At 43.5% G+C, this 24,771-nt stretch overlaps 2 protein-coding genes across 5 annotated transcripts in view; one reads left to right on the forward strand and one right to left on the reverse strand.

Annotated features, from left to right (window-relative positions):
• Nucleotides 1-1,094: 1,094 nt before the first annotated feature.
• Nucleotides 1,095-9,591, reverse strand: ccnk (cyclin K). 2 transcript variants are annotated; one of them, XM_085132154.1, is made up of 12 exons: nt 9,423-9,591; nt 8,423-8,655; nt 8,084-8,165; nt 7,855-7,986; nt 6,322-6,427; nt 6,185-6,242; nt 5,880-6,049; nt 5,580-5,788; nt 5,447-5,477; nt 5,137-5,208; nt 1,865-4,690; nt 1,095-1,279 (listed from the first exon to the last, which is right to left on the reverse strand). In XM_085132154.1, the coding sequence occupies exons 1-11, from the start codon at nt 9,429-9,431 to the stop codon at nt 4,176-4,178; spliced, it is 1,617 nt and encodes a 538-aa protein (XP_084988280.1). In that variant the 5' UTR covers nt 9,432-9,591; the 3' UTR covers nt 1,095-1,279; nt 1,865-4,175. The 2 variants fall into 2 exon arrangements, with proteins under 2 accessions (XP_084988280.1, XP_084988279.1); XM_085132153.1 differs by having other exon boundaries at nt 8,423-8,658; nt 9,423-9,590.
• A 3,412-nt stretch (nt 9,592-13,003) lies between these two features.
• bcl11bb (BCL11 transcription factor B b) overlaps nt 13,004-24,771 on the forward strand; it is a 38,679-nt gene continuing 26,911 nt past the window's right edge. Inside the window, exons 1-2 of one of the 3 annotated variants that reach the window (XM_085132147.1) lie at nt 13,004-14,211; nt 21,242-21,625. In XM_085132147.1, coding sequence (XP_084988273.1) covers nt 14,148-14,211; nt 21,242-21,625 — 448 coding nt within the window. In that variant the 5' untranslated portion in view covers nt 13,004-14,147. The remainder of the gene's footprint in view (nt 14,212-21,241; nt 21,626-24,771) is intronic. The other 2 variants (XM_085132146.1, XM_085132145.1) reach the window with 2 other exon arrangements.

A 24,771-nucleotide genomic window follows, 5' to 3' on the forward strand; every position in this document is an offset into this window, starting at 1 on the left:
GCTGCCCTCTGGTGGCGGAACAGTGGAAATGAAAATGTAAAACCAAAAACTGGAATGCGCACCACCGGCCAATTTATTAGGTACCCCTGTTCCCTTCAAATGTGCCTTCATTTTTGGCGTAGTTTTAAAGAAGATGTTGAAAACAAAACAGTGATTTTTGGTCCACGTTGGCAGGATAGGATGACCCAGTTTCTGCACATTTATGGTGAAAAATGGACATGTAAGTAAAGTTTATTTATATAGCACCTTTCACAGACATATGTCACAAAGTGCTTTACAAGGTAAAAACATAATACAGTCATAAAATACATCATAAAAACCCTGGTCTGCAACAATACTCAGACAGGCTTGCTGACAGGATGCTCATAGTATCAGACAGGATGCTCATAGTATATAGGTTGTGCTGGATCAGGTGACCCTGCATCCGCCCTGCAATAGGTGTAGGCTGCTGGGGAATTCCCATGATGCACTGAGTGTTTCTTCTTCAGTCACCTTCCTCACTCACTATGTGTTAATAGACCTGTACTGAATCATACCTGTTATTAACCTCTGTCTCTCTTCCACAGCATGTCTTTATCCTGTCTTCCTTCTCTCACCCTAACCGGTCGCAGCAGATGGCCCCGCCCCTCCCTGAGCCTGGTTCTGTCGGAGGTTCCTTCCTGTTAAAAGGGAGTTTTTCCTTCCCACTGTCCTACTTGCTCATAGGGGGTCATATGATTGTTGGGTTTTTCTCTGTATGTATTATTGTAGGGTCGACCTTACAATATAAAGCGCCTCGAGGCGACTGTTGTTGTGATTTGGCGCTGTATAATATACCCTAATTGTCGGGCTATATTTTTGTGAAATCGTAAGAGGATTTGTTTTGTTTGTTCCGCCGTTGTACGGCACTACGTTGCCTGGCGGAAGGATCGGGGTTCAAGAGTGGTATGTTGGTCACATGTCCGTCCGCCAGTCAACGTAGTGCCGTACGAAGTAGCGGGAAAAACAAACTTTAAAGTAGCACTACGAGTTCAGCGGGAGGCGTGGATGATGAGCAGCGATAAACGTGCGAAAAGCAAGTTATGCCCAATTCCACCAGTAGATTCTGACAGCGTGGAAAAGTGTGACAACATCCACGATCACCAACGGATTTCGAAGGGCTGGACTGCTGCATGATGGAGAGGAGGACACCGCCACGGCCCTTCAGAGGGTGTTCGACTCTGACACTGACAACGAGGATTTGTTTGGTTTTGAAAGTGACAACGAAGGAGAGAAGCGGAGCGTGGATGACGAAGCCATCCTGAGCCTGTTCGTTTCCAGTGTTGTGCCAAAAAGTGATTGTCTGCCAGAAACTGATTTCCGGTATTTGCCAAAAACTGATTGCTTGTATTTAAATTGCTATATGTAACTTGTTGGGCTATAATATGTGAAACATATGTCAAATGCATCCCTCAAGGATGACATAAAGTCATATTGAGCCACAAACAACATTCGTGTAACAAGGTAGAAGCCGCAATCAGATTTTGGCAGTGACTTTTATATAACCTTTATTTATGCAGTTAAAAAAATCTAATTAACATTAAAAATGTCTTTTGTAAGAGTAAGTTGGCCAAGAGGACAGCAGAACTGGCAGCAAATATTACAATAGTTCTGTAAAAATATTTTAAGTGGGGATAAAGGATCGGATTGGTTATAATGTAAGTACAATAACACAGAGTTGTAAAGATACTTGAAAAACTGATAATTTTTTAATTCTCTATATAACCTCTTTGTATACCCTGTTCACCGAAGTCTATTTACGAACATACGTAAAGATATTACACATAAAAAATACACAGAAACATTGGAAATCAGTTTTTGGCAGACAATCACTTTTTGGCACAACACCGGCACAGGAGAAGAGGACTTTGGTGGTTTTAGTGCGCAGGAAGAAGAGAAAGATGGTGGCGAATGACTGACTTTTCTTCTTGTTAAAGCCGTGTCACTGCACCTGAGCCTAAAAGGTAGTCTGGTGTGCTGTAGGTTATTGTTATGTACTACATTTGTTACTCATTTATGAAGCACAGTACATGTTTCCTACTTGTAATTACCGCTACTTGTACATATACCTAAAAAGTTATGCAAATATTTACCCATAACTTGTTTTTCAAAATATTAATAAAAGTGATGTGTCTCCAAACAGCCATCTCTTTCCTGACAATTCCCTTTGTGCATATTCTCTTACATATGATAAGTCAACATTGAAACACCTGCGGCTTTTAGTCAGGTGCGGCTAATGTATGTACAAAACAGGATTTCCCCCTGATTTTAGCTTGTGCGGCTAATATTCGGGTGCGCTGTGTAGTCCGGGAAATACGGTAATTGTATGTTCAGAGATGCTCTTCTGCATACTTTGGTTGCAATGACTGGTTATTTGAGTCAGTGTAGTCTTCCTATCATCTCAAAACATTCTCCTCTGACCTCTGGCATCGACTACGTATTTTTGCCAAGAGATCTGCCGCTCACTTTCTTTCCCATTTAACTTCACCAGGTCATCATGACTACGTCTATCTGCCTAGATGCGCTGGGTTGCTGCTGTGCGATTGATTAGATATTTGCGTCAACAAGCAGTTGAATGGGTGGACTGAAGAACTGGGGGAGTATCATTTGCACTGCTAAAACCGATTAGTGGAAAAGGTATCTGCTCATCTGTCTCCTGGCCTGTTTATAAACATTTGACTGGTGGAGATAAAGAGGAACATGAGCTGGTGTGTAAAGGGTGGGAGAAATCTAAGAAGCAACACCTCTCTTCACACAGACCCCATTTTCAGCTATGAAGAGCAGGTGACGAGAACTTTTCTTACACCTAAACCAAAGCACAGAGTAGTCTAAGGCAGTTTTATACAGAAGTGCTCAAAAAAACTGAAATCTACACTTGCAAACTGTCCAGTGTTAGTTGTGGTTGATCTGTGTGTGTTTCCTGCAGTGCAAGGAAATAAAAGGTGCTTAAAAGTAAGCTGGTGGTGCAGCGGTTAGCACTGTGGCCTCACACCCAGGTTTTGCTTGTTCTTCCTGTGTCTCTTTTCTCAGAGTACTTAGATTCGCTCAAAATGTGTGGATGTCGGAAAGTTGTCACTGTGTTTACCGATGACCTGCCCAGGCTGTAACCTTCCTCTCTTCCAAAAAGCAGTTTTTCGTCCTTTTAACTATTAGTGGTCTGCATGTGTGTGTTCCCACTGCAGGAACAGACACTCAGAGGTACCAAACCCAGAGGAAGTACTTCGCTCTGCCTTCTTCGGTGAACTTTTGACTCTTATTAACTTACGGCCATAAAAAGTACCATTAAAAAAAAAAATAGAAACAAAGCAAAACCCAGATAAAGAACAGCTGAAGTCAGTTTTTCTTCTTTATTGGGCTTCTTAGACCAGTGACAGTGAATGAGGAAATTAAACCCTTTTAGTTTTTTAAATTGTTTTAATGTTTACTGCTCTGGGTGCAGAAGCGGATGAGACGATGGGTGGTGACATGAGGGGGGGAAAAGCAGCAGAAATGTAAAAAACAAACAAAAGAAAAAACTTTGTTTAAACCACAAAAAATATACAGCATGTGTCTGTTCAAGTCTTTCAATACGACAGTCCCACAGCATATTCAACCACCTTAAGATTTTATTACACTGCTCTCAGCAGAACAATGGGAATGTGGAGAAGAGAACAAAGTGAAGGGAGGTGTATTCAGGAAAACCAATAAAGGTGATAGAATAAAGGAAGGAACACAAGACCCAACCTTAGATCCACTCAAAGGCTGAATGAAACGAACATTTCACCACCCACAATTAGTGAGAGTGCATGTATGACAACAGAAAAAAATTCTCTTATTTCCTGATAAATTTCCAGAAAAAACAAATAAAAACAATGACTGGACAGTGTTTCTTGTAAGCTCCTGGAACTGGGCACTGTGAGTACCTATCCTGTACATATTTGCTAATTCGTTAACCTTCCTATCACCTCCCATAACAATACTGTCCAGACCTCACTTTATTTTTAAAGTCCATTTACCTACACGCTTTCTTTCACAACCCTGCACCTCTCTATCAGAAGCTCTAAGTCATGAAGCAGCTCCGCTTTTCGTGTTTTGCTCCAAGATAACAAGATCCTGGTTGTTTTTATTCGCCCCAGTTGTGGCTCTGCACAGCCTCAGTTCACAGACTTATCACATTCTCATCTCATCCATGCGCCACGGTTCATAGGCATACCAGGCGGAGGGGGCAAGGGCACCTGTGACTGTCCTGGAGGCACTGGAGGTGGAGGAGGGTACCCAGTGGGTGGAAGGGCCATCACTGGTGGAGGCACGTGGCCTGGTGGCATGCGTGGAGGCGGTGGCGGGGGGTAGTTGTTGTAGACCGGTGGTGGATAAGATGGTGGCAAGCTGGGTGGTGGGTATGTGGAGGGAGGAGGCGGTGGGCCAGGAGGAGGTGCTGAAGGTGGTGGATAGACGTGATACATTGGGGGTGCGTAGCTGGGCGGCATGGAGTAGGAGGGACCCTCAGTCTTCATCATGGACTGTAGGCTCTGGTAGCCTTCACCAGACATATAAGAGCTCGTTGTGGACATCAAGTAGTTGGAAGGTGGTGGAGGAGGAGGGCGGTGGGGCAGCGGAGGAGGCTGGTGTGGAGGTGGAGCCTGTGGGGGAGGAGGAGCTGTGTCATTTCCTGGCTCTGCTTCTGCGGGAGGAGCTGGAGTGAAAGGACAAAGTAAAGAGAAACGACTTGTTAATAAAAGTCAGCTTCCCTACTGCAAAGATCTTCATTCTCAGACAGTGAGCGCACGGCCAGACCTAAACTACCGGGCTTAGCCACATAGGAGGTCTCATTATGAGGCTCAAGCACTAATCAGATTGGTCTGGGATAGGTTAGGGGTATGCGTGTCTTGGGAAATAATGTCCAGACGAGATGTGGTTATGTAAGCAGACTGAAAGGACTAACGACTGCGGGCTGCTTCTAAGCTCGAGCTGCAGGCGGGGGGTCCTGGCTGCTCATTATTGGTTGCTGTGGTGGCGCACGCAAACAGAGCATTAAGAGGACGCCGGCACGTAACGGTATTTTGATCCAGCTCTAAATCATTTGAACTTCTTGGACAGTGTAAAGAATGCAGATGACGTAAGCTACAGAGTCACGCTTACCTGGGGGAGGCTGTGTCGTGGGTAGTGGAGGCATGGGGCTCTCCAGTCGAGGAATCTTTGATCCAACTTGTTCTGTGAATTAAATAGAAGCTTTTTAAGACAAAACAAAACTGCGTAAGCAAATGCTTCTGTGCTCCTGGATAATCATAAAAACCTCAACCCTGCCAGGAAAATCGAACTGCCGTCTTTCATCTTTCTCTAAGCTGCTCTTCGTTGACATTAATTTGTTGCTTTCTTGGAGACATTTCAGTTTAATTTCATCAGATTTTAACAGCTTTAAAATCTGCCTAATCATTAATAAACATGTTACCTGGAGCCTTTGGTTCATCTTTGGGGGACGTCTGTCAACAAAGAGGAAATAAAATATGAGTCCCGTGCATGAATCTTAAACACGAGCCATATATCATCAGTTGTTTGACAGCACAGGTTGAATGTATACTTACATGTGAGCGTTTAAGCTGGCGTGACGGGCTGCCACCCTGAGGGGAAGTCTTCTTTGGTGGTGGGGGAGGAGGGTTAGCGGCTGGCGGTTGTCCCTGTGGAGCTGGAGGAGCAGAGATCGGAGTAGCAGGTGCCCTCTCCTTCTCCTGCATCTGCTGAGGGATGGGTTTGTTTCCCTGAGAGTACAGGTCCAGGATCTGGTGGCAAATGTCTGGAAGGCAAAGACATGTTTATTTGGTGAAGACAAAAAAAACAAAAAACAAAGGAAGAGGCTTTAAGTGGAACGTCTTTATGCTGAGTACCTTCAAGTAGCTCCACTGGGACGTCCTGGACAAACTGCTCCCACCAGCGGCGTGTAGACTGCTTGTTGGTCCATTCCTGGATGTCGAATTTGCACAGGCGGCCAGCCAGGTACATGACAGCGACCGCGATGATCTCCGGCTCCCACTGCAGAGACAGCATGGTGCACAGGCTGCGAACAACACGAGAGGTGGTTTGAGTTTTTGCCCGTTGAAGCACCAGGTTATTGTGACATCAACATATAACTTTGCATTCCTTACAAATCAAAACTAACCAGGCTGTAAAACCTGATGCACAAAATCCTCACCTGTCGTTGACAAAGGTCCAAGCCATTTGCAGCACCTTGCACACTTTATTCTTCTCCCCTGTAACATGAAACAGATCAGAGTTTGTCCATCATTTCTCACGCTCTGTGGAGCTGATGTCATACTTATCCGATCTCACCTTTGAGCTGCTTGACGTAGCGCAGCAGGAACATGTAGGGGTGCTCCACCTGCAGGTCAAACTTGATCGTCTGGAGCAAAATTCTCTCCAACACCATCACCTCTTCCTGTTACAACAAGCAGGCTCATTAAAGGCTTACTGCTGTGTCCAAAATCTAAATATTTGTCAGAGTATCGTTCTTCCAAAAAACACCCTGCTCGTAAATGTGGAGGCAGTCTCTAAGAAGTCTCTAAATCCTGCACATGTTAAAAACATGAAAGCTCACAACTAGATTGCACGTGTGGTCGTTTTCTCTGGATGTCGCCATTCGTTTTGGCAATGAATGACAAAAATTCTCCTTTTAAAAAATGTAACAATAATATTGTCTTTTGGAAAAATCCGAATTTTAGTGGCTTAACAAGACAAGTTTCCATTACCTTTACCTGCAATTAGTAACGATTAGCTATTCGACTCTCATCTGGCTTAACTTTTCATTTAAAAACACTTAAGTAAGAAAGAAGCTGATGTACAATTCTGACTTAATGACAGTAGTTAAGCTACTAAAAACTGGTGAGAAAAGCCAGGACACTGATGGTGGCTTATAACTAAAAGGCTGATATCCAAATACCACTGATGTATTTGGTATGACTGCAAATGATTGGAGGAAAAGCCCTCTATAAGTTAAAGCTTCAGCTCAACTGAGAAAAGCACTCAGGCTCAGGGCTCATGTTTTGGGAGAACCTGGCTAATTCTAGCATGATGCTAAATAAGCTAAAGAGCGACTTGGTCTGTAAGATGTTTGTGCCGCTTCATGTGAGAGCTGTAAATGTTTCTAACAAAGTGACAAGTTATAAGCCAGGTCCAGATGTCACAGATCTATCAGCTCTATCAAAAGTACTCAAGGTCAAGTTAAGTGAAACAGAGGCTACTTCATGCTAATAGATATTTTAGCTCGCCAACTGGTAGGAGGAAAAAGAAAATCTTGAAAGTTGAGAGGGAGTTCTTTGTTTTTAATAGCAAAGACGTGAAGGGCCATAATGACATAATCATATTCCACTGCATTTACAGCTTGTTCTTGTTTGGTTTTGACCCCATGAGAGCTGCTGGTTTGATTACTGTCTCTGTGAGTCAGCGCACTGTGTTGAGTGACGCTCTGATGACCTCGCTGATGTGTTTAAAGAATGAGTCATGGCTCACTGTGGTATTACACACCTAATGTACCAGCTTAAAACTAAAGCTTTGTATGCCAGTGAACACAGACAGTTATTCTAATAAAAGCGAGGAATAAAAGTTTGTTTGTAATGCACGCCTGCTTCACTTACAGGCAGCTAAGGTAAATAAAAGCCCCGATCACTAAAGAAATAAGTAAGGAACTTTTTAGGTTATTGAAAACTTCAGTTTTACCAGGACCTCATTTATTCATCTGCCTGTATCACAGTGAGCGCTGTGACCACTACACACTACCTGTTTTTAAACAGGTATTCACACCCATTCTGCTTCTGCTATCACAAGTGAAAAACATCTCAAAACAAAGGTCAATACAAGGAACTGCACCTTGGGATCATCTCCAAACTGGGCAAACTGCACATCATTCAGGAGGCTGCGGGCAGTTTTAATGATATCTTTGCACTTCTTTGGAGTTTCCTCTACTTTACCAGCCAAGAAAAGACAACAAGCTCCCGTCACCTGTCGAGACACATATCACACCATCACTTCACCATTACAAACATCAGGTCTGCTTCCAGGAGTGAAACAAACAGAGACCAGTATCAGATTTACTTACATATCTGGGAAACTGCTTGAAGGAGTGAAACATGTAGAAGCGGTGGAAATATATGATGCCCGTTGCCAGTGTGTCATAGTGTCTGAATGCAGGTCAAGGACTCACAAAGACTATTAACGGTCATTTGCACTTGCACAAACATCATTATATATAAGTATATCAGATAGACCCTGTAAAAATGTTCACATTCACATCAAAGTAGGTTCTGTGAGAAAGGACAAGATGTATTGCTTTTAAAAGTCTGTTTATCTTTAACTATAAAACTGAAGCATGTGGCACTGATTAATCTTGTGACCCTTTCTCTTGTATGTAGCAATGAATCATCTAAATCAAGGATACAAGCCAAGTCGGGTCCCCACGTCGAATATGAAGCGAGCCCCTTCTCTGCGATACCGGGCCTCTGTGCCAGGGTCCAGACCCTCAGACTGAGAGGGCGTGTGGGCTAAATCCTTCTTGTCCCAGTACCAGCATGGTTTTATATGGTCCAGGATTGCCTGGCCCGTCATTGACGAGTTTTCCTTGGATTCCTTCATTGATTGAGGAGAGGAGGTGGATGGACCCGCTGTGCTGGACTGCTGAGATAAAAAATAAAAAGGATCATCACTAAGGGCAGCAAAGCATTAAATAGTTTACACGAGTAGATGTTTACGTTCAGGCAAACAGTACCACAAATCCTGTCTCTTTCTTAAAAAGGATCCGTCTATAACCTGGCCACCAGTGTATTCTGTGTAGGCCATAGCGCAGTTTTATACACACACTCAGGCTTATAAAAAGTGTAATTAGCTTGTAGTCGACGGTGTGAAACGCTAAAGAGCAGTAAACATTTCTGAGCTACACTGAGCTCCAAGTCCAGGCTCGCTGTAAACAAATAGATGATTAAAATGGATTCAAATAGCAACATAATATATTTCTATAATTTTCACGGATCTGTGAATGTCGGCTCCCAGTGTGCATACAGCAGCACAGCATCAACAGTCGAATTTATACACAGCGAATAATGCTTTGCAACGAACCCGCTACTGCTAGCACTGTTAGCTGTGATGGTAACTTAGCTTCGTAAAACTAAAAAAGCAGCTAGGGGCGCAGATTAGGGTAACACGAGCCACACACTCGAAGCGGCTTAAACGCACCGACAGGCTAACATCTATGAAACTCTCAAGCCGAAGGCAACCAACGCTGTCACATCAACAGGGCCACTCTGCACCAGCCTCGGCTAGCTAAACCTCGGCTAGCAAACTTGCTCCACTCGGTGTAACGCCGCAGCTTCCGACATGTCACAAGTAGTTCAAAATTCAGCCTCTTCATCTCCCCGCCGCTTCCGACGAGACACAACTCTTACCTTTAACATGTAGACGTCCGAATAAATCGCCTAAATCAGGCAGTTGTAGCAATAATCCACTGTTGATCACAATAAGTTGGCTAACAAGTGAACAACAGACCCCATTGTAACAAGGGCACCACCATTTTGCGGTACGTCAGACCGTTGGATGACGTCATCACGCAGGCACTCAGGTACACGTGCTCTCGGGTCACATTTTTCTTTCCATTTCCACTGCTAAATTAATTTCATTCGTGTTTTGAGTCTATCTAGCGCTGCTGTAAACAGCCCGCCTTTCCTGAAAACATTTTAAATTCTTATATTCTTGATAATAATCTAAAGGATGATATTACCGATAATATCCACTAGAGGGAGACACAGAATCTCTCTTGGACTTTGGCGGTCAGCATTGACTTAGCATTGACCAAATAGTTTACATGTGCAAATTACAAGCAAGCAAGCAAATACTATTTACATTGTGCTGAATAGTCACCGGTTATTTTCACACCTGGTGAGTCCTGCAGCAGGTAACACCCAAACATAGAAATATGCTCCTTACAAGAAATATCACTGGATGTAGCAGTAGCAGGATGTAAAAGGAACCCAATCAAACAAGTATGAGTTGTGACCAGTATAAATGCGAATCTGCAGGTAAGTTAAAAATTAAATTAAAAAGAAAAAATGACAAGGTTAAACACGTATAATACATGAACTGAAGCAGATTTTCCTTTGTCCTTTCATACCTATAGATCTTTATACATCTGTATGTGTTACAAACATACTTCTGATGCACACCTGGATCTAAGAGTAGATGACTTTTGCCGGTGTTTGCCTGAGAGTGCACATACTAAAGAACACTGAGTCCAAATCTACTCTGACTCCCTAAAATAAACATCACTGGTTTATTTTACTGATTAAACACAAGAAAATCCCTCATTCTTTTACCTCAGTGCCGGCGTTATCTTCTATATTACTCGTGAGTTATTTAAATCTAATCAAACAATACGTACACGTTTAGAATTTACCTTAAATATTGGTTTTGAGCTGTATGCACAGAATGATGATGATATTAATTATACGCAAAACAATATATGCACATGAGATTCAAACTGCAAATAATTATCATGCATTATCTGTCGCGATGGCTTCTGAGTTCAAACATGAAGGTTGTGAGACAGGACAGACTGAAAGTTTACCACCTCATCCTGCTGCAAAGGAGAAGGCGAGAACAGGGACTGATCAGGACAAAAAATATATGTTTTTTGTGGTGTTTATTGGTAATGGAAACTTGCTATCATATTAACCAAAAAGGAATTTTAAGCAGGAAAATGAAAAATATTAGAAAAGTAATTTTCCTTTAGGCTCCTGTTGTTGACATGTGAAAGGTGCAGCATCATCTGTGCTTGTTTAAAAGTCACTGCATAAGAGCGGGGCTTGCAAGTAACATCTTGTGCCCTCTGCATCCCCCACCCGCCCAGTCTCACTTCTGAGAAAAGCCAGCATTGAATCATTTACTCCGTCCAAATTAAAATTTGGAATCTGCATGCATTATATATTCACCCCTGCTCGGACAAATCCTCTTAACTGTGGGAGAAATTGTCAGGATGTGTCCTGTAGAAAAGTAAGAGCCTTGTCTAGTTGTATTGCCTGTAGCAAGGGAGCATCTCAATCTGTCACTCAAATCCACACACACACACACACCAGCCACCGTAAATCAGCTTATGAATAATATATACTTATACTTTCTTTATTAATATTAAACATTGCATAATGAAGCGCCGACTATAAGCAAATCCCAGAGCAATATTCATATTACCCCAGCTCTCCTGGAGTGGACCTTTCATTGTTTATGTCAGCTCTGTCACGCTGTGGTTAAACGCATTGAAGGTCTGCACACTTAACCCGAAAAACTGTATAAAGTGCAGTTTCCGTCATGTACATCAGTCTATTTTAGGACTATATTAATGTCTTTGTTGTATTCTTTGGAGAGTAAATAAATGGAAGACGTGAGGGATGCAATGATGGAGGTGACCCAGAGTCAGAGCCGGGTGAGTCGCGTGTCCATGCAAATGCAAAAGCTCCTAATTTTAAAAAAACGTTGATATCAGGCTCATTATTTTAATGCTTAACTGTAAGTTACAAACAAGGCAGATCTTTCTAAAGTCAGTAGATTCTGGAAAAAGCGATTGCATGTCAGCACCGTGGCCCCTTGTAAGTCAGACAAAACTTTCACATCTTGCTTGGATGTTGCCCCGTGGTGTGTTCAGGTACCTCCTCTTGAGCGACCGCACTCAGCACGAGAGATGCATGTCTCCTTAGAGGCAACATTTGGACTTAAAACCTTTCCTGTGTCCACAAGTGGGGTATTTGTGGTATGTTGGCCCCATGCAACCCAGCTTTAAACTGCCTTTGCCCAGAGCCTGCAGTTACAAGCTATAATGGAGACATTGATGTATTATTGAGAAACCCATGGGTAAGGATCAAGGAGCTGCTCGCAGCCGGCAGGGATGGCAAGAGAGCGAGCGAGCGAGAGAGCGTGTGTGAACTCAGGATAATGTTTTCCTTCAGCATTCAATATGTCCGCGACTGCTGTTGCTCTCTTGGCCCGACGCGGAGTCGAAGACACTCCGTGTAATATCACATATCGAATTTATGCGCTCCAGTCAAAGCAATATGCTCGACAACATGCTTGGCCTATCTGTGAAAGATAGCTGTTGTGCCGTAGTGTTTCCATGTGGCGTCTGCTGAGGTTACGTCTACTTGAGCCAGAGCTGAGATGACATTTCATTTATATAAATAATTACTGTCCTGAAAGTCCCCTAGGCCTGCCCCGAAGCAATCAAACTTCTAATGCTCTTAAAATTGCCCACCATGTTTTATTAATGGCGGGCTGTAAAATGTATTGCTATGGCTGCACACTTCTCTGCTGATCTACGAGGAAACAGTGTCAACTTTAAACGGCCGTGTGAGGCTATTATTTTTATTCGACAATGTATTTCAAGCAAATTACGGCACGGCACCACTTTGGACTGTATGGTGCGGTGGCATTAGAGCTGTACTAACCCTCAACATCTCAATGCAGACCCGTACGTGTGCAATTACCTTCCCTTAGTGCTATTAATTGCCTCTCAGTGAACCCGATCTGCTCTTCCAAGGACTCTCTCTCAGACGCTGAACTGTATAAATGGCAAATTAAGGAGGCTTCATTCTAAAAATAGGGATGGAGTTTAGTAATGCTGCATTAAGGTATCACCGCCTAAACAGGTTCTCCAGACTGTGCCAACAGAGGGTACTGTTGCCTCACAACATATTTAAATGATCCCCAACAACAAAGCTACAGCATGGGTTTTCCACCCTCTGACTCAAATGTGAGTAAATACTGCATGTATGGTGCCATGTGTCCTGTGCATTGCTTCACCGTTTAGCTGACAAACGCACAGCAACACAAAGGATTGATTGTCTAAATTAAAGGTGACCCTTCATCCAAGTTTGACTTGGACCTGATGGAGGTGTTTGCTGTTCTTGTTTTAAGATCATTTCCATCTGGCGTGGCTGTGAGGCTTCTGTAAGCAATGATGATGAGGTGGTGGTGGTTCTAAATAGGTAAAAGGTGAAATGATCAGATTGATTTACTTAAAGAAAGTCAAGGTGAATTTTGGCTGCTAACTTGACACTGCTTCCAATAGCCAGACATGAGCGTGTCTGTGAAGTAGCCACTGCTGAGTGATGTTTGCGTCTGAAGCTGGTGGTGGAGCTCTGGGGAGCCACTGCTGGTTGCCCCCCGCAAATTGTCTCTGTGTTGTCTGGCGTTCACACCTCTGTAGTGGCTGATGTCTTGGACGCACTTAAACTTGAATGAGGCAACACCAACCACTCACACACACATGCGGGGTCGCCCCAAACAGGGCATGTTTCGTCGTGTGAGCTGCAAAGACGGCTCAATAGGAGACACTGGAGCTTGTTGGAAGGAGGGGAGGGAGGTGTCTCTTGTCCGTCTGCCCGCCTGCGCTCTCTCTCTCTCTCTCTCTCTCTCTCTGTCGCTTTCTCTCCCTCTCTCAATCAACGCGGCTACTGCCACGAGAGCCAAGAGTTGCCGTTTCTGCGCACCGATGCCAAAACGCGCGAGGGGAGTCAGTGCCAAAGGGTCATTGTAGCGCGCCACTGCTGAGATGGAAGGACTGTAGGGAATCCTAAACTAAAGAGCCACCATTTGAACCCAGATGATATAATTATATCATTAAAATTAAAGAAAAGGAGTTAAATAGGTGACAACATCCATCACTGGTGGAGTGCTCCGTAGGCTACTTAATCTGTCACCGCGGTCGCTGCAGAAGCGGACAGTCCAGGATTTTTTCCCTTTCCTTGTCCTTTTTGGTTAATCTGCAAAAGCTCACTTTACCGGCGCACTCATTAACTCATCGGTCGTCTGCAGACGCTTCCTTGCTAAAACTACACTTTTTTGGCGTCCTTAATCCAAGTGTTGCTTCCTCCGAGGCGCAGCAGGACACCGTGGACTGAGCGGTCCTCCATCCTTATCGCGCTGCTGTCCGACTGGTGATCTTTCCAAAAGAAACAAAAAAAAGAAACAGAAAAAGACGAGTTCCAGCTAAAGACTGTGAAAAGCAGCAGGGGAATACAAAAGGGAGCGGGAAGTCGGGGACCTGTGATCCAGAGAGGACCGACACCACGGTCCAAGCCGACTCCAAGTGCCGTTCACCGGGCGATGCCAGAGTAGATGCCGGGGCAATGTCCCGCCGCAAGCAGGTGAACCCGCAGCACTTATCGTTGACGCACAGGGAGACAATACAAGGTGAGGTTAAAATCTTTACACGCTCATCACTTCCTTTATCGTAACATTTACTGCTTTGCAATTTTGTCAATATTATTATTTAGCCCGATTCGGACTTTCGGGCCAATATAAATAAATAAACCACTAAACATGATTAATAACGCACTTTTCTTTTTAGTAAAAGACGAAGACAGCACGTTGTTTTCAGTGATTGCAAAAAATGCGCCGAACAAGAAAAAATAAATAGATGATGTGATATCACTAATGTACAAACAATAAAAATAGTATACCGTGCAGCTGCTTATTTAAAACTAAACTTTTAGACTCGATGCGAGTGGCTGCACGGCTTCTAAACTATTTTATCATTTGTATCAGTGTAAGTGAGACCGTTTTTACATGCGCCTTTTTCGGCTTCAGTGGATTTTACTACAAGGGACGATCCTATGACAGCTACAACTGGGGTGTCTGCTTGATTGTGTGTGTGAGTAGCACTCACACACACATAGAGACACACACACACACACACACACGTGCACTGAGGTTGTACTCTAACAATTCATATTCAATTTTACGTTTTCTCTTCTCCCGGGATGTGTCACATTTGCGCGTGGATACTTTGTTAAACATTTCCACAGAGGGTAAGTTTGCACGATTAAAGTTTTTTTTCTTTCTTTTTCTTAAAAAATAGCCTCTTTTTTTCTCTCTCACTTTTTGTCACACACTCTAACATTTTGGCACAAAGCATCAAACTTAAAATGATTTGTTTTTTTGCGACACACAAGAAGAATATTTAAGAATGGAGCAGAGCACGAAAATAAACACACACACACACACACACACACGGGGAAGATCACTATTTTTTTTATTTGTACTATATTTGCTAATCTTATTATTACGTGGGCCACATTTTAGGATCCGTAGGGTCACAACTTCTTTTTACGAGTGCGGCAAAAAAAAAAAAAAAAAACTGCGCAGAATTTTTCCTTTTTCTTTCTTCTTTTTTTTTTTTAGGGAGGCGAGCATATGATTAAAAAGTCTTATAATCCAATTTCAAATCAATTATATCAATCTAACCTTCATCTCCCAGCGCTCTGCTGTGCCTAAATCCAATTTCATAGAGGCCTAATCTGGGTAATTCATTGCAGAAGTTCATGATGTAATCTTTGGCCAATCTGTTTTGCGTTGAAAACGGTTAGGTGCATTCCGTCCCACCCGACACATTTAACATTTAGACTCATCACTATTCACTTTGGCACTCTCTCATTGACTTTCCCCTCTGAAGTTTTTCTTTCTTTCTGTTTTTGTTGTTGCTGAAATTGTTTCGCCAATTTCAGACACAGAGAGCGATCTGAGAGACACATCCAGATATAAGCGGTGGCTTTTTTTTGTTAAATTAATGGAATTATTTTTATTTGTGATAACGTGCAGCACCACGTTAAGCTGATGCTTGGCTATGGTGCAGCTATTGATGTGAAGGCTGATTCTCTCTGTCTGATAATTAATTAAGGTGGAGATGATTTCAGCCCCAGTCACATTTTTCGACTGAACCGAAAAACAAACAAACAAAAATTTGCAAAACTTTGTTTGCACCTCAGGCTCTGCTTTTTTGTGTTTAACACTTAATCTGGATAAAGTGTGTCTAACAATTGCAGCTTTTTCTTTCTTTTTTTACATAACATCCCTCTGTTATTAGTCAACTCCTACAAATTAAGGCTAAAATAATATTTGCTTCTTCTTCTGCACCTGCTGAATGTCATTAGGCTGATAATTAGCTGTCACAGATCAGCTTTCATTTTCTTAATTTCTCTGTCCAAGCTCTCGAGCTGCGCTGAAATGTCCCCAGGATTCATTTGCTCTTGCCTGAAGCTTTAAACGACTGGATTTAGAAATCTTTTTAATCATCTCTGGCCTGGTCTTTAAAAACAAAAAAACAAAACTTGCAAGTGTCACAAAACAACTTAATATCTGTAAATGCTGACGAATGTTTTGGTGCTTAGCCTAATAACACAGGAGTGGTCGAGTACAGGGTGGAGGAAAGGAGGGGAAATGTGTGGAGAGAGGGCCTGGCTCTCATCTTCTTTCAGTGTCACCTACTAAAAAAAATAAAAATACTCCAGCAGTGGCAAAGACCTGAGAGGCTCAGGTTCAAGAGGGAGGACTTGGACCTGTGTCCACAACTCAGGCTGCAGGACAAAGAGGGGCAGTGGGAGGAAAGCCAACTTGTTATTTGATTAAGTCAACACATGCACAGAGATACTGCCAAAGAAAAAGAAAGAAAGACGGGAAGAAAGAAAAAAGAAAGTTTGATTTTAATATCGCTTTTGCAGCTCGACTGGTATCGACTGTCGAGACCAGTCACGGCGTATCTCTTTATAAAAGTAATGATATTTAGCTTCTGCAGGGCACCAGCAGTCATCAAATCACGTGTCATGGCTCACTGTAACAGAACACAGCCTCGTGCCAGCTGCAGGCCTACAGGTCATGCACTACTTATGAACAGAACCTGAATATCTGCATATTTCTGGACAGGCTTAGCAGAAGCCTGTGTACTTGCCAGGCCAGACATCTAAAGGGGTGAACGAGCGACTGTAACTGCAGTCGAGGCGCTCAGTGCGCAAGTATGCAGCAAGGAAGGAACACGCTGGCTCTATGTAGACTCTGCCTATACTGTGCAACTGCAGAAAGAGCCACGCTCAGAATACATCAGCACGTAGCTGTTTATGCTCACTGTGACAAATGCAGCAGGCCGATTCAGCCGGAGCAGTTTATAGTTCTCGGTTTCCTTACAGGGAAATCATCCCTATAGGCTTTTTCAGGCTCGGTGATTCAGCTTCGGAGTCATCCGTGACAAAGAGAGACCTGTCACACAAATATCCTTATGAATTAGTCAAATTAATGTGGAACGACTAGCGTTTAGCATCCCAGGTTTGCCCCCCCCCCCCCCCCTCTTTAGAGAGTGGTGCATTTGCAATCTCAAATCAGATTTATTTCTGAGAATTCTTCTCTGGATTCAGCCGTGGAAACGCCTCGTGATAACTGTTTACCCTCTGAATTGGCATGCTACTTGTGAAACAGTTAATGTTTTCTTCTTTATGCACACCATATGGCTGTCAAATGATGGGGAGAAACCCACCGTACGCAGTCTTACGCCACAGTAAATATGCACACACATTGTGGTAACCGGATGATAATCTCACAGGGGAGATGACTGCTGAGCGATTTATGATTCGCTGCGAGGCACTGCTGCAGTTCGTTCGCCGATTTTCCTTCTATATTTCAATATTATCGAACACGTTTAATCCGTTTTGCAATGCTTATAAAGCGGCTTTTTTATTATTATTATTATTATGATATCTCTAAAAATTGTTTGGCAAATTTGATTTATATCACCAAATGTCATGCCTCAGAGGTTGCAAGTCATTTATAGCGATTTAGTGACAAGTCGCAGTCAGCTGCAGTCGTATTTTGCTCACTTTCAGGCCTGATAATCTAAGATTTATGATAAGAAATAGGGCTGCTACAGATTAAATGGTGATATGATAATGAAACACACAGGCCTGGCCTTTCACAACGCACACTGTTGCAGCTCTCCTTGGCAATCGCTGCTGAGAAAAAAGGGGAGAGGCTAAGCGAGGCCGCTTGTCGTTTGAATTTTTGATTGCAACCATCTGCGTCGTTGCTGGTGTCATTTATTTTCAACGACAGCGTGAATCTTTCCCAACTTTCCCCTTTGGGGGTTTCTGTGTGTGTGCATGTGTTCTCAGCTCAGCAAAATGGAAAGGGGGAAAACAAAGAGAGGGAGACAGGTCTGAACCCATACGCTATGGCCGACTGTCATACGAGTGCCCATGGCCTTCCTCTGCCTTTCAACTGCCGAACAGAGCGCGCAGCTGGTATTAAAGTGTTGTGTAAGACCAGCGGAAAATAGTTTCGTGGTTTTCTGTTCTGACACTGCTTCTTCGGGGCATTTCGTCAAATTCAAATAAAAAAAATAAAAAAGAAAATTGTGTCTTATCCAAAAAAAATTGACTCCCCCCCCCCCCCCTCCCTTTATTCCGTTGGGAAGAGTAGAACTTGTTTTACCGTGCTGTCAAATTTCCTTGCTTTTGCCCTCACCTCGGGCACAGTGAAACTGCGAGAGAGTCATCATGTATAAGGACATATAAGAGCAAACACAATAGTTGAGGATTAGAAGGACTTATAGGTGCAATTAATGTCTGAGGACATGACCGGAGGCCAGAGTCCTCCTATATGCACCCTGGCAGGTTTCACCCAGCTGCTAACTTTTTACCAGTTTAATCACCGCTCAAGCATAGCCAAACTACACGGGATCAATTTCAGCATTTGCACTTAAAAGTATCTGAAAAATCCCAAAAATATTTTTTTATTAAGTGTTTTCTGGCCTTTGAACAGCTTTTTTTGACCTTCTACAAAGATGGAAATTTTGGTGAAAGAGGCCCATTGTCTTGAGCTCCCATCTGGTACATATTGTGCAGTGGCTGTGTGCAGCAGCAGCAGCAGCAGCAGTAGTAGTGGAGTGAATGACTGACTCTCTCCTCATCAAACTGATAGGGGGTGCTCTAAGGCTGCCTCAGTTAACTCACACTTGATAAGGCAGAGTAGCAGGACTGTCATAGGGTGAATATAACTCCAAGTTTATATGTGTGTGTGTGTGAGAAACACAGAAGAAGAAGAAGAGACAGAAATAAAGTATGTGTGCTATCATGTCAGACAGCCCGGTTTCATTGCCATCATCACGCCTTCCCCAACGATGGCATGTTTGACAGCGTGTCAGCTATGCTCCTTTACCTATCAAGCTCGTTCCTCTCACATAGGAGTTTATACTGAGGAATTAGACGCTGTCTGTCACCGTGATCGGCTACATTAGTCTGTTATTCTTTCACGTTTCCATTTTGCCGTGCTTGTGTCCAAGATTTTTATTTATTTATTTTATTTTGTACCACCCTCCCGCCCCGCAAGCATTCCACGTTCGGTTCCTTCTTGCACACGTTTTTCTCACACAGGTGAGCCTCGGGACAGATGAGTGCGCGGGTTTCAGAGAGGGGTGCGGTTTTCAGAAGATGTCCGACTGATATTCCAGATATTCACAGTCACGGTGCCAACTCCTGCTAATTTACTGCCTCAGCCTCAGGCCGTGATACTCAACCATAGGCTAACAAACAGGCCTTTTCACTATTTGTCTCTGTCTCTCACAGGGAGAGAGTCGAGTTCAAATGCCCAGGTGTCTGTCAGCTCGACTTGTAGTCGTCTTTTTTTCTCTTTTCATTTTCTCATTTCTCACACGAGGATCCGAGCCTCATGCCACCTGTCTTCTTTCTTTTCTCTTTTGTTGTTTTTTTCCCCAAAGTAAAAAATAAATAAAAAAATAACGTCTCCTGCACCGTCCTACTTGTATGCATTGCACATACATGCAGAGTTACATTGCCTGCGCGAGCAAATCGTGGTCACAAGCTGTGAACTGTAGGTAAATATGCGGCTGTGTTCCTTCTTTGCCGCCAAAAGATTATGAGATGGAAATTATTTGGCGGGCGTCCAGGAAGCCATCGCCATTTAGAGAAAAGATATTTGGCATCGGATCATCACTCCAGGGTGGAATGAGAGGACTGGAAAGTGTGTATGAGTGTATACGTGGGCGGATGGGTGATTTGGTAAAGGGGGTGGTGGAGGTGGTGGTGGTGGGGGGGATCGTAGTTACAAAGAAATATTTGAAAATGATAAATAATAATAATAATAATGATAATTTGGTGAAAAAAAGGGGGATGCGTTAGTATTCATCCCCAATCCTGCCCGAGTTTAAGCGTTATGACAGCGATGCGATGCTTCCCTGACAGCGTGAGATGGCTGATAAGAAGGTTTAGGATCTTTGGTCTGATAAATACAACAGAACAAAAAAAAAAGAAAAGAAGACGAGAGCGAGAGCACACGCCCTCTTTGTCTAATCTTTGCAATTATTAGGGTGTCAGGAAAAGAGAAAAGGAGGCAAAGAAGAAGGGGTGTAGGGGGAGGGGTGTGGGGGCGTGGGTAGGGGGGGAGATACGGGCGCAGACAGGCAAGTGCTGCTACGCTCCTCTCCCAGGCATCAACACCTCTCCCTGGGTACCCGCTCGCTCAGACACGCCTTCAGTCTCTGGAGCTTCAGGTTTCCTCGGGGCTCTTTAGAACAGGACGCATTTCCATACCGGTACATCAGGGTGGTGTTTTAAAATGTAAAAAAAAAGGAGGTTGTCCATGAGGGATTTACGTTAAGCTGAGGGACAGAGTCTGCGCCATCGGGGAGGAACAGAGGGAAGGATGTGTAAATGTTATTAATGACCGTGTCAGATCTGTAAAGAATGAGATTTACTCTCTTAACAGGACCTCGGGTTTGGCTTTATAGATTTTCTGTCTGTGGAGAATACGCTGTTCAAACTCACCTGATCCATTCATGTACGCACACGCGCTTAGACACTTTTTTTTCTCTTCTCGCTCCTTTTAATTTTGCTTCTCGCTTATTCTAGGATGCACACAAACACGAACGCACACGCGCGCGCACGCGGGGTGGTGGATGTGGCCTACGTTACTCTACACTTTGTTCTGCACGAGCTGGGGCTCCCGTGGTGTAGGGAGCCGTCTAGCTATGACAGCTTAGTGCAGCAAAAGGCCCTCACCGGAAACCAAGCCTGCACTGTGAGATGAATAGCTTCCTGGCCACACACACAATCACACAGGCTGATGTGCACACAGACACACATGCACGTGGAGTTTATGTGTTGGGTGCAGCCCACGCAGATCTCTCACGGATAAGCAGTGCAGGTGTTTGCCTGGGCGATGCAACTTAACAGCGGCGTTGTTTCATGCCATGAAAGTGACACGCAGTTGTGACTGTAATGATCATCTTGTGTGGTAGGAAGAGATGCTTTCATCAGGTAATGGTTTCAGGGATAACTAACCTCGCTGGGTGTTTTTACCTCTCTATATTTGGCTCTAACTATCTTTCTTAAAATAACATCACTGACTGACATCTTTTACCTTCCCCTTCTTATTTCGGCAGCAGAGGCCAATCATGACTCAGGGGCAGGATCTCCATCTCCTGAGCTGTCCACCCCGAGCCCTCGGAGGAGAGCATCTGGAGAGCATGACCTCTTGACCTGCGGCCAATGCCAGACTAACTTCCCTCTGGGTGATATCCTGGTTTTCATCGAGCACAAGCGCCGTCTGTGCCGGGGGCCCATTGGCAGACTGGGGTCCTTCTCCAAACCTGGGGCGGCTGGCGGGGTTATGGGCCTTCCCATCTCTCCGAGGGGCAGGTCACTGGAGCTGGGAAGAGGGGCTATTCCGGTGGAAGTGGGCGTCCAGGTGACCCCAGGAGGGGAGGAGGATCAAGCGAGGAGGCTGACCCCAGCCAAAGGGATCTGCCCGAAACAAGAGAGAGGAGGTAAAGAGATTGTAGCGCACCGGCACACATCGAGGCACACAAGAGGCGCACTTACACAAATGAGCATTCACATCCACACATGCAGTTTTATATCTGTGACTTCAGAGGACTTGCTGTCGACTTGCTTTCATTTTACTACACTTACCCAAACCTCAACCTGCTGTGTTGAAAATATCACGTTTTTGGTCCCCGTCAGTAAGACACTTGGCCTATCATGGCAGAGCAAACGGATTTAGGTCCCCACAACACGAGTAATACCTGGGTCGGGCGCACACGCGTCTCTCACCTGTCCGAGACAGATAGCTCTCTTTAAAGAATCCCAGCTGTTTGTTATTTTGACAGTGGCCTTCAGGAGGGATTAATGTAGCCTGAGATGATTTTATTAGAGTGAGTGAGAGCTGCACTGTGTGTCTATTCTGCTCCGTTTTAAGTAAAACATCACACACACACACACACGCACACACTCGCAGGCCTCAAGGACTTCTTCAGCTGAAACCAATTGTGAAAGAAGGTGATAGAGGAGCCGCCCCCAGAATGTGTGTGTCTATTTGTGTGTGCCTGTATTTTTTCCTTCTTCTTCTTCTTCTTTTTTTTTTGGAGTGCACCTCACGTGTCTGAACGTTTGTATAGAAATCCTGCAGCATATGAAGAGGTTAAGAAAGCTGATTAAAATTCATCTGTGTGCGTGGTGAGGAGAAGGGGATTAATAAAGCAGCAAGGCCGTTCATCTGGCTACGAGGGGAAGGGAAAGGCGGAGGGGTGGGGGGCAAGGCCTGGAGAGTGCCAGCGCTGGAGGGAAACCAATTCAAAGTTATCAGGAGGGAGACAGTCACCATCACACCCGAGAGCTGGGAAGGGTATCCAGGATTACACCGACTCCAGTAGAGTCAGAAAGGGCTGGTTAGAAGAGGGAAGATGGCTTCACTGTGAAAGTTACCGAGTAGAATTACATGCGAGATTATGCAGTTAATGCAGGAGCCGGTCAGCACGACGTTATGTTGTTACGTCCTCGTGTAACACTAATTTATAATATATTTACACACGTGTACAGAAGAAGCGACGGTGAACTTATGACAGCAGAAAGTTGATTTCAAGTATCTGATCCCAAACTTGATGAGATTCAGAGGCAAACCTGAGTAAACCTCAGTAAGTTTGTAACATTATTATTATTTTTTTTAAAGATTGTAGCAACAGAGCTGATATGTGAAACAGTATCTTACCCAATAACCTCACTGTGACACTTTAGAGCTCCACCGGCTGCTGTCGTTTGACAACCACACCATATTTACAGCGACTCTAACCTAAATTGGGTGAAAGACAAAACACAACTCCCATGAGAGCGAAGAACTGCAAAGACATGCATGCACGGTTAGTGAAACCATCAATGATGCACCACTATCACAGTAAAACAGGATGCTGCATCACATACAGACACCACAACGGCCAAATCAATGTCATTATGAGAGCAACGAGTACAGGGCTCACAACGATCAGGAACTTTTACAGACGCAGCAAAAAGGCAAAGACGCCAGGCACAGAAGAGCACGCTCGGCCGTAGCAGCTGCACTGCCTAACTGCACACACAGAGTCAAAGGCACAGACAGGCCACTTGATCTGAACATCATACACGCCAGCAGCACCGATCTAATGTAAGCAATGACAATAACTCGAGCACAGCCAGTAACAGGCTGCTGTGTGCTTCTTTATTTCAGCACTGTGGACAGCGCGGGGACATTTAAGCACAACCCGCCTTGCTTGCGCCTAAAATACGAAAAAAAGCAGTCGAACTTTACAAAGGCGTCTGAGATGATTCTCAGTGGAGACATGAAGTCCATGCCATCTTATTTTTCTGAACAAACATACATGATCCATGTTGTCTAAAGTAGGCTGCCACCTGTTTACCTCTGTGTGCTGGATAAGTGTGTAAATCTTTGCTGAAAAGCACAACAGCTATAGTACGATGTGTTTTTGTGCAAAGACATGAAGATAGCTTTCAGATATCGTTCGTCATATGCCAGTGGAGTTGAAGAAGCTGTGAGGTCCAGGGCTAAATGGAGACAAAACAAGCTTGCACCAGTGTTCAGGCTCTTAATGTTTACCACGTCGTTTAAATTAGAGCTTCCTTTTGTCCAGAAACATAAATATATGGGTATTTTTCCTCTTTTCTGCCTGCATGGTTTACCTTCTCTCAGTCTCACCATGGCTAAGCTTCTCTCAGCAGTTCCATTAACTTCCACGTTTACCATTTTTCAGTACTACCCTTTTCTGCAAGTGTCCCACCCTCCTTTCTATGTCCTTCTACTAAGCATGCCATGCTATCTCTTTTACTAGTGTGCATTAAAAATATCTTTTGATAAAGGAAAAACAAATTCAGATTCTTCAGAACAACATCAAAGGATTGAAATGTAAAGTTTGACGTAACGCTACGTCGTTGGCAAACGTTACTTTTTCCTTTCATTCAAAAAGAGAACTGCTACCAGGCTAAACCTCCTCCGCCTTTGTTTGTGAAGACTTGAAATCTGATTAATGTGATATTTAAATACAGTCTAAAATTTCTAAACCTTTCATATATTCTAAGCGTTACCTTATATACGATCTGATGAATGTGTACCGCCCACTTATGGATCGTAAAGGAACTTCAGACAGTGACTGACATACTGAAATAAATCAAGTGAATAAAAAATAGATAAACTTTACTAGTTAAAGGTTCTTAATGTAAACCCATATGGAAAAGAAATAGTAAAAACATACATGATTTACTTATGAAAGTGGCCACTTTCTCATTACTTTCATATATTTTGTTAGTAAGTATCCAAAACATACAAGTTTCATTATATAATTTTTCAAGGGATCTTATATCTGTTTTTACTCTTGTATGCTTTTCATACAAGTTTCATACAAGACAGATACGAACTTTATAAGATTTATATATATCTTTTCCATATGGGAAGATTTTTTTGTTAATAACGTGTGGAGTAACAGATACAAATTACAAAACAGCATCAATTAAACACACTCCTTCCTGTTTAGTGAAACAATGTTGCATAAAGTTGCATGTAGCGGAATAAACTTACACTTTGAGTAAATTATTAAAATTTATATTTTGATGTCTTTTTATATGTGCAATATTTTGCTATAAACTTTCA

This window comes from Neolamprologus multifasciatus, chromosome 15 (assembly GCF_963576455.1).
Source record: "Neolamprologus multifasciatus chromosome 15, fNeoMul1.2, whole genome shotgun sequence".
Lineage (NCBI taxonomy): Eukaryota > Metazoa > Chordata > Actinopteri > Cichliformes > Cichlidae > Neolamprologus > Neolamprologus multifasciatus.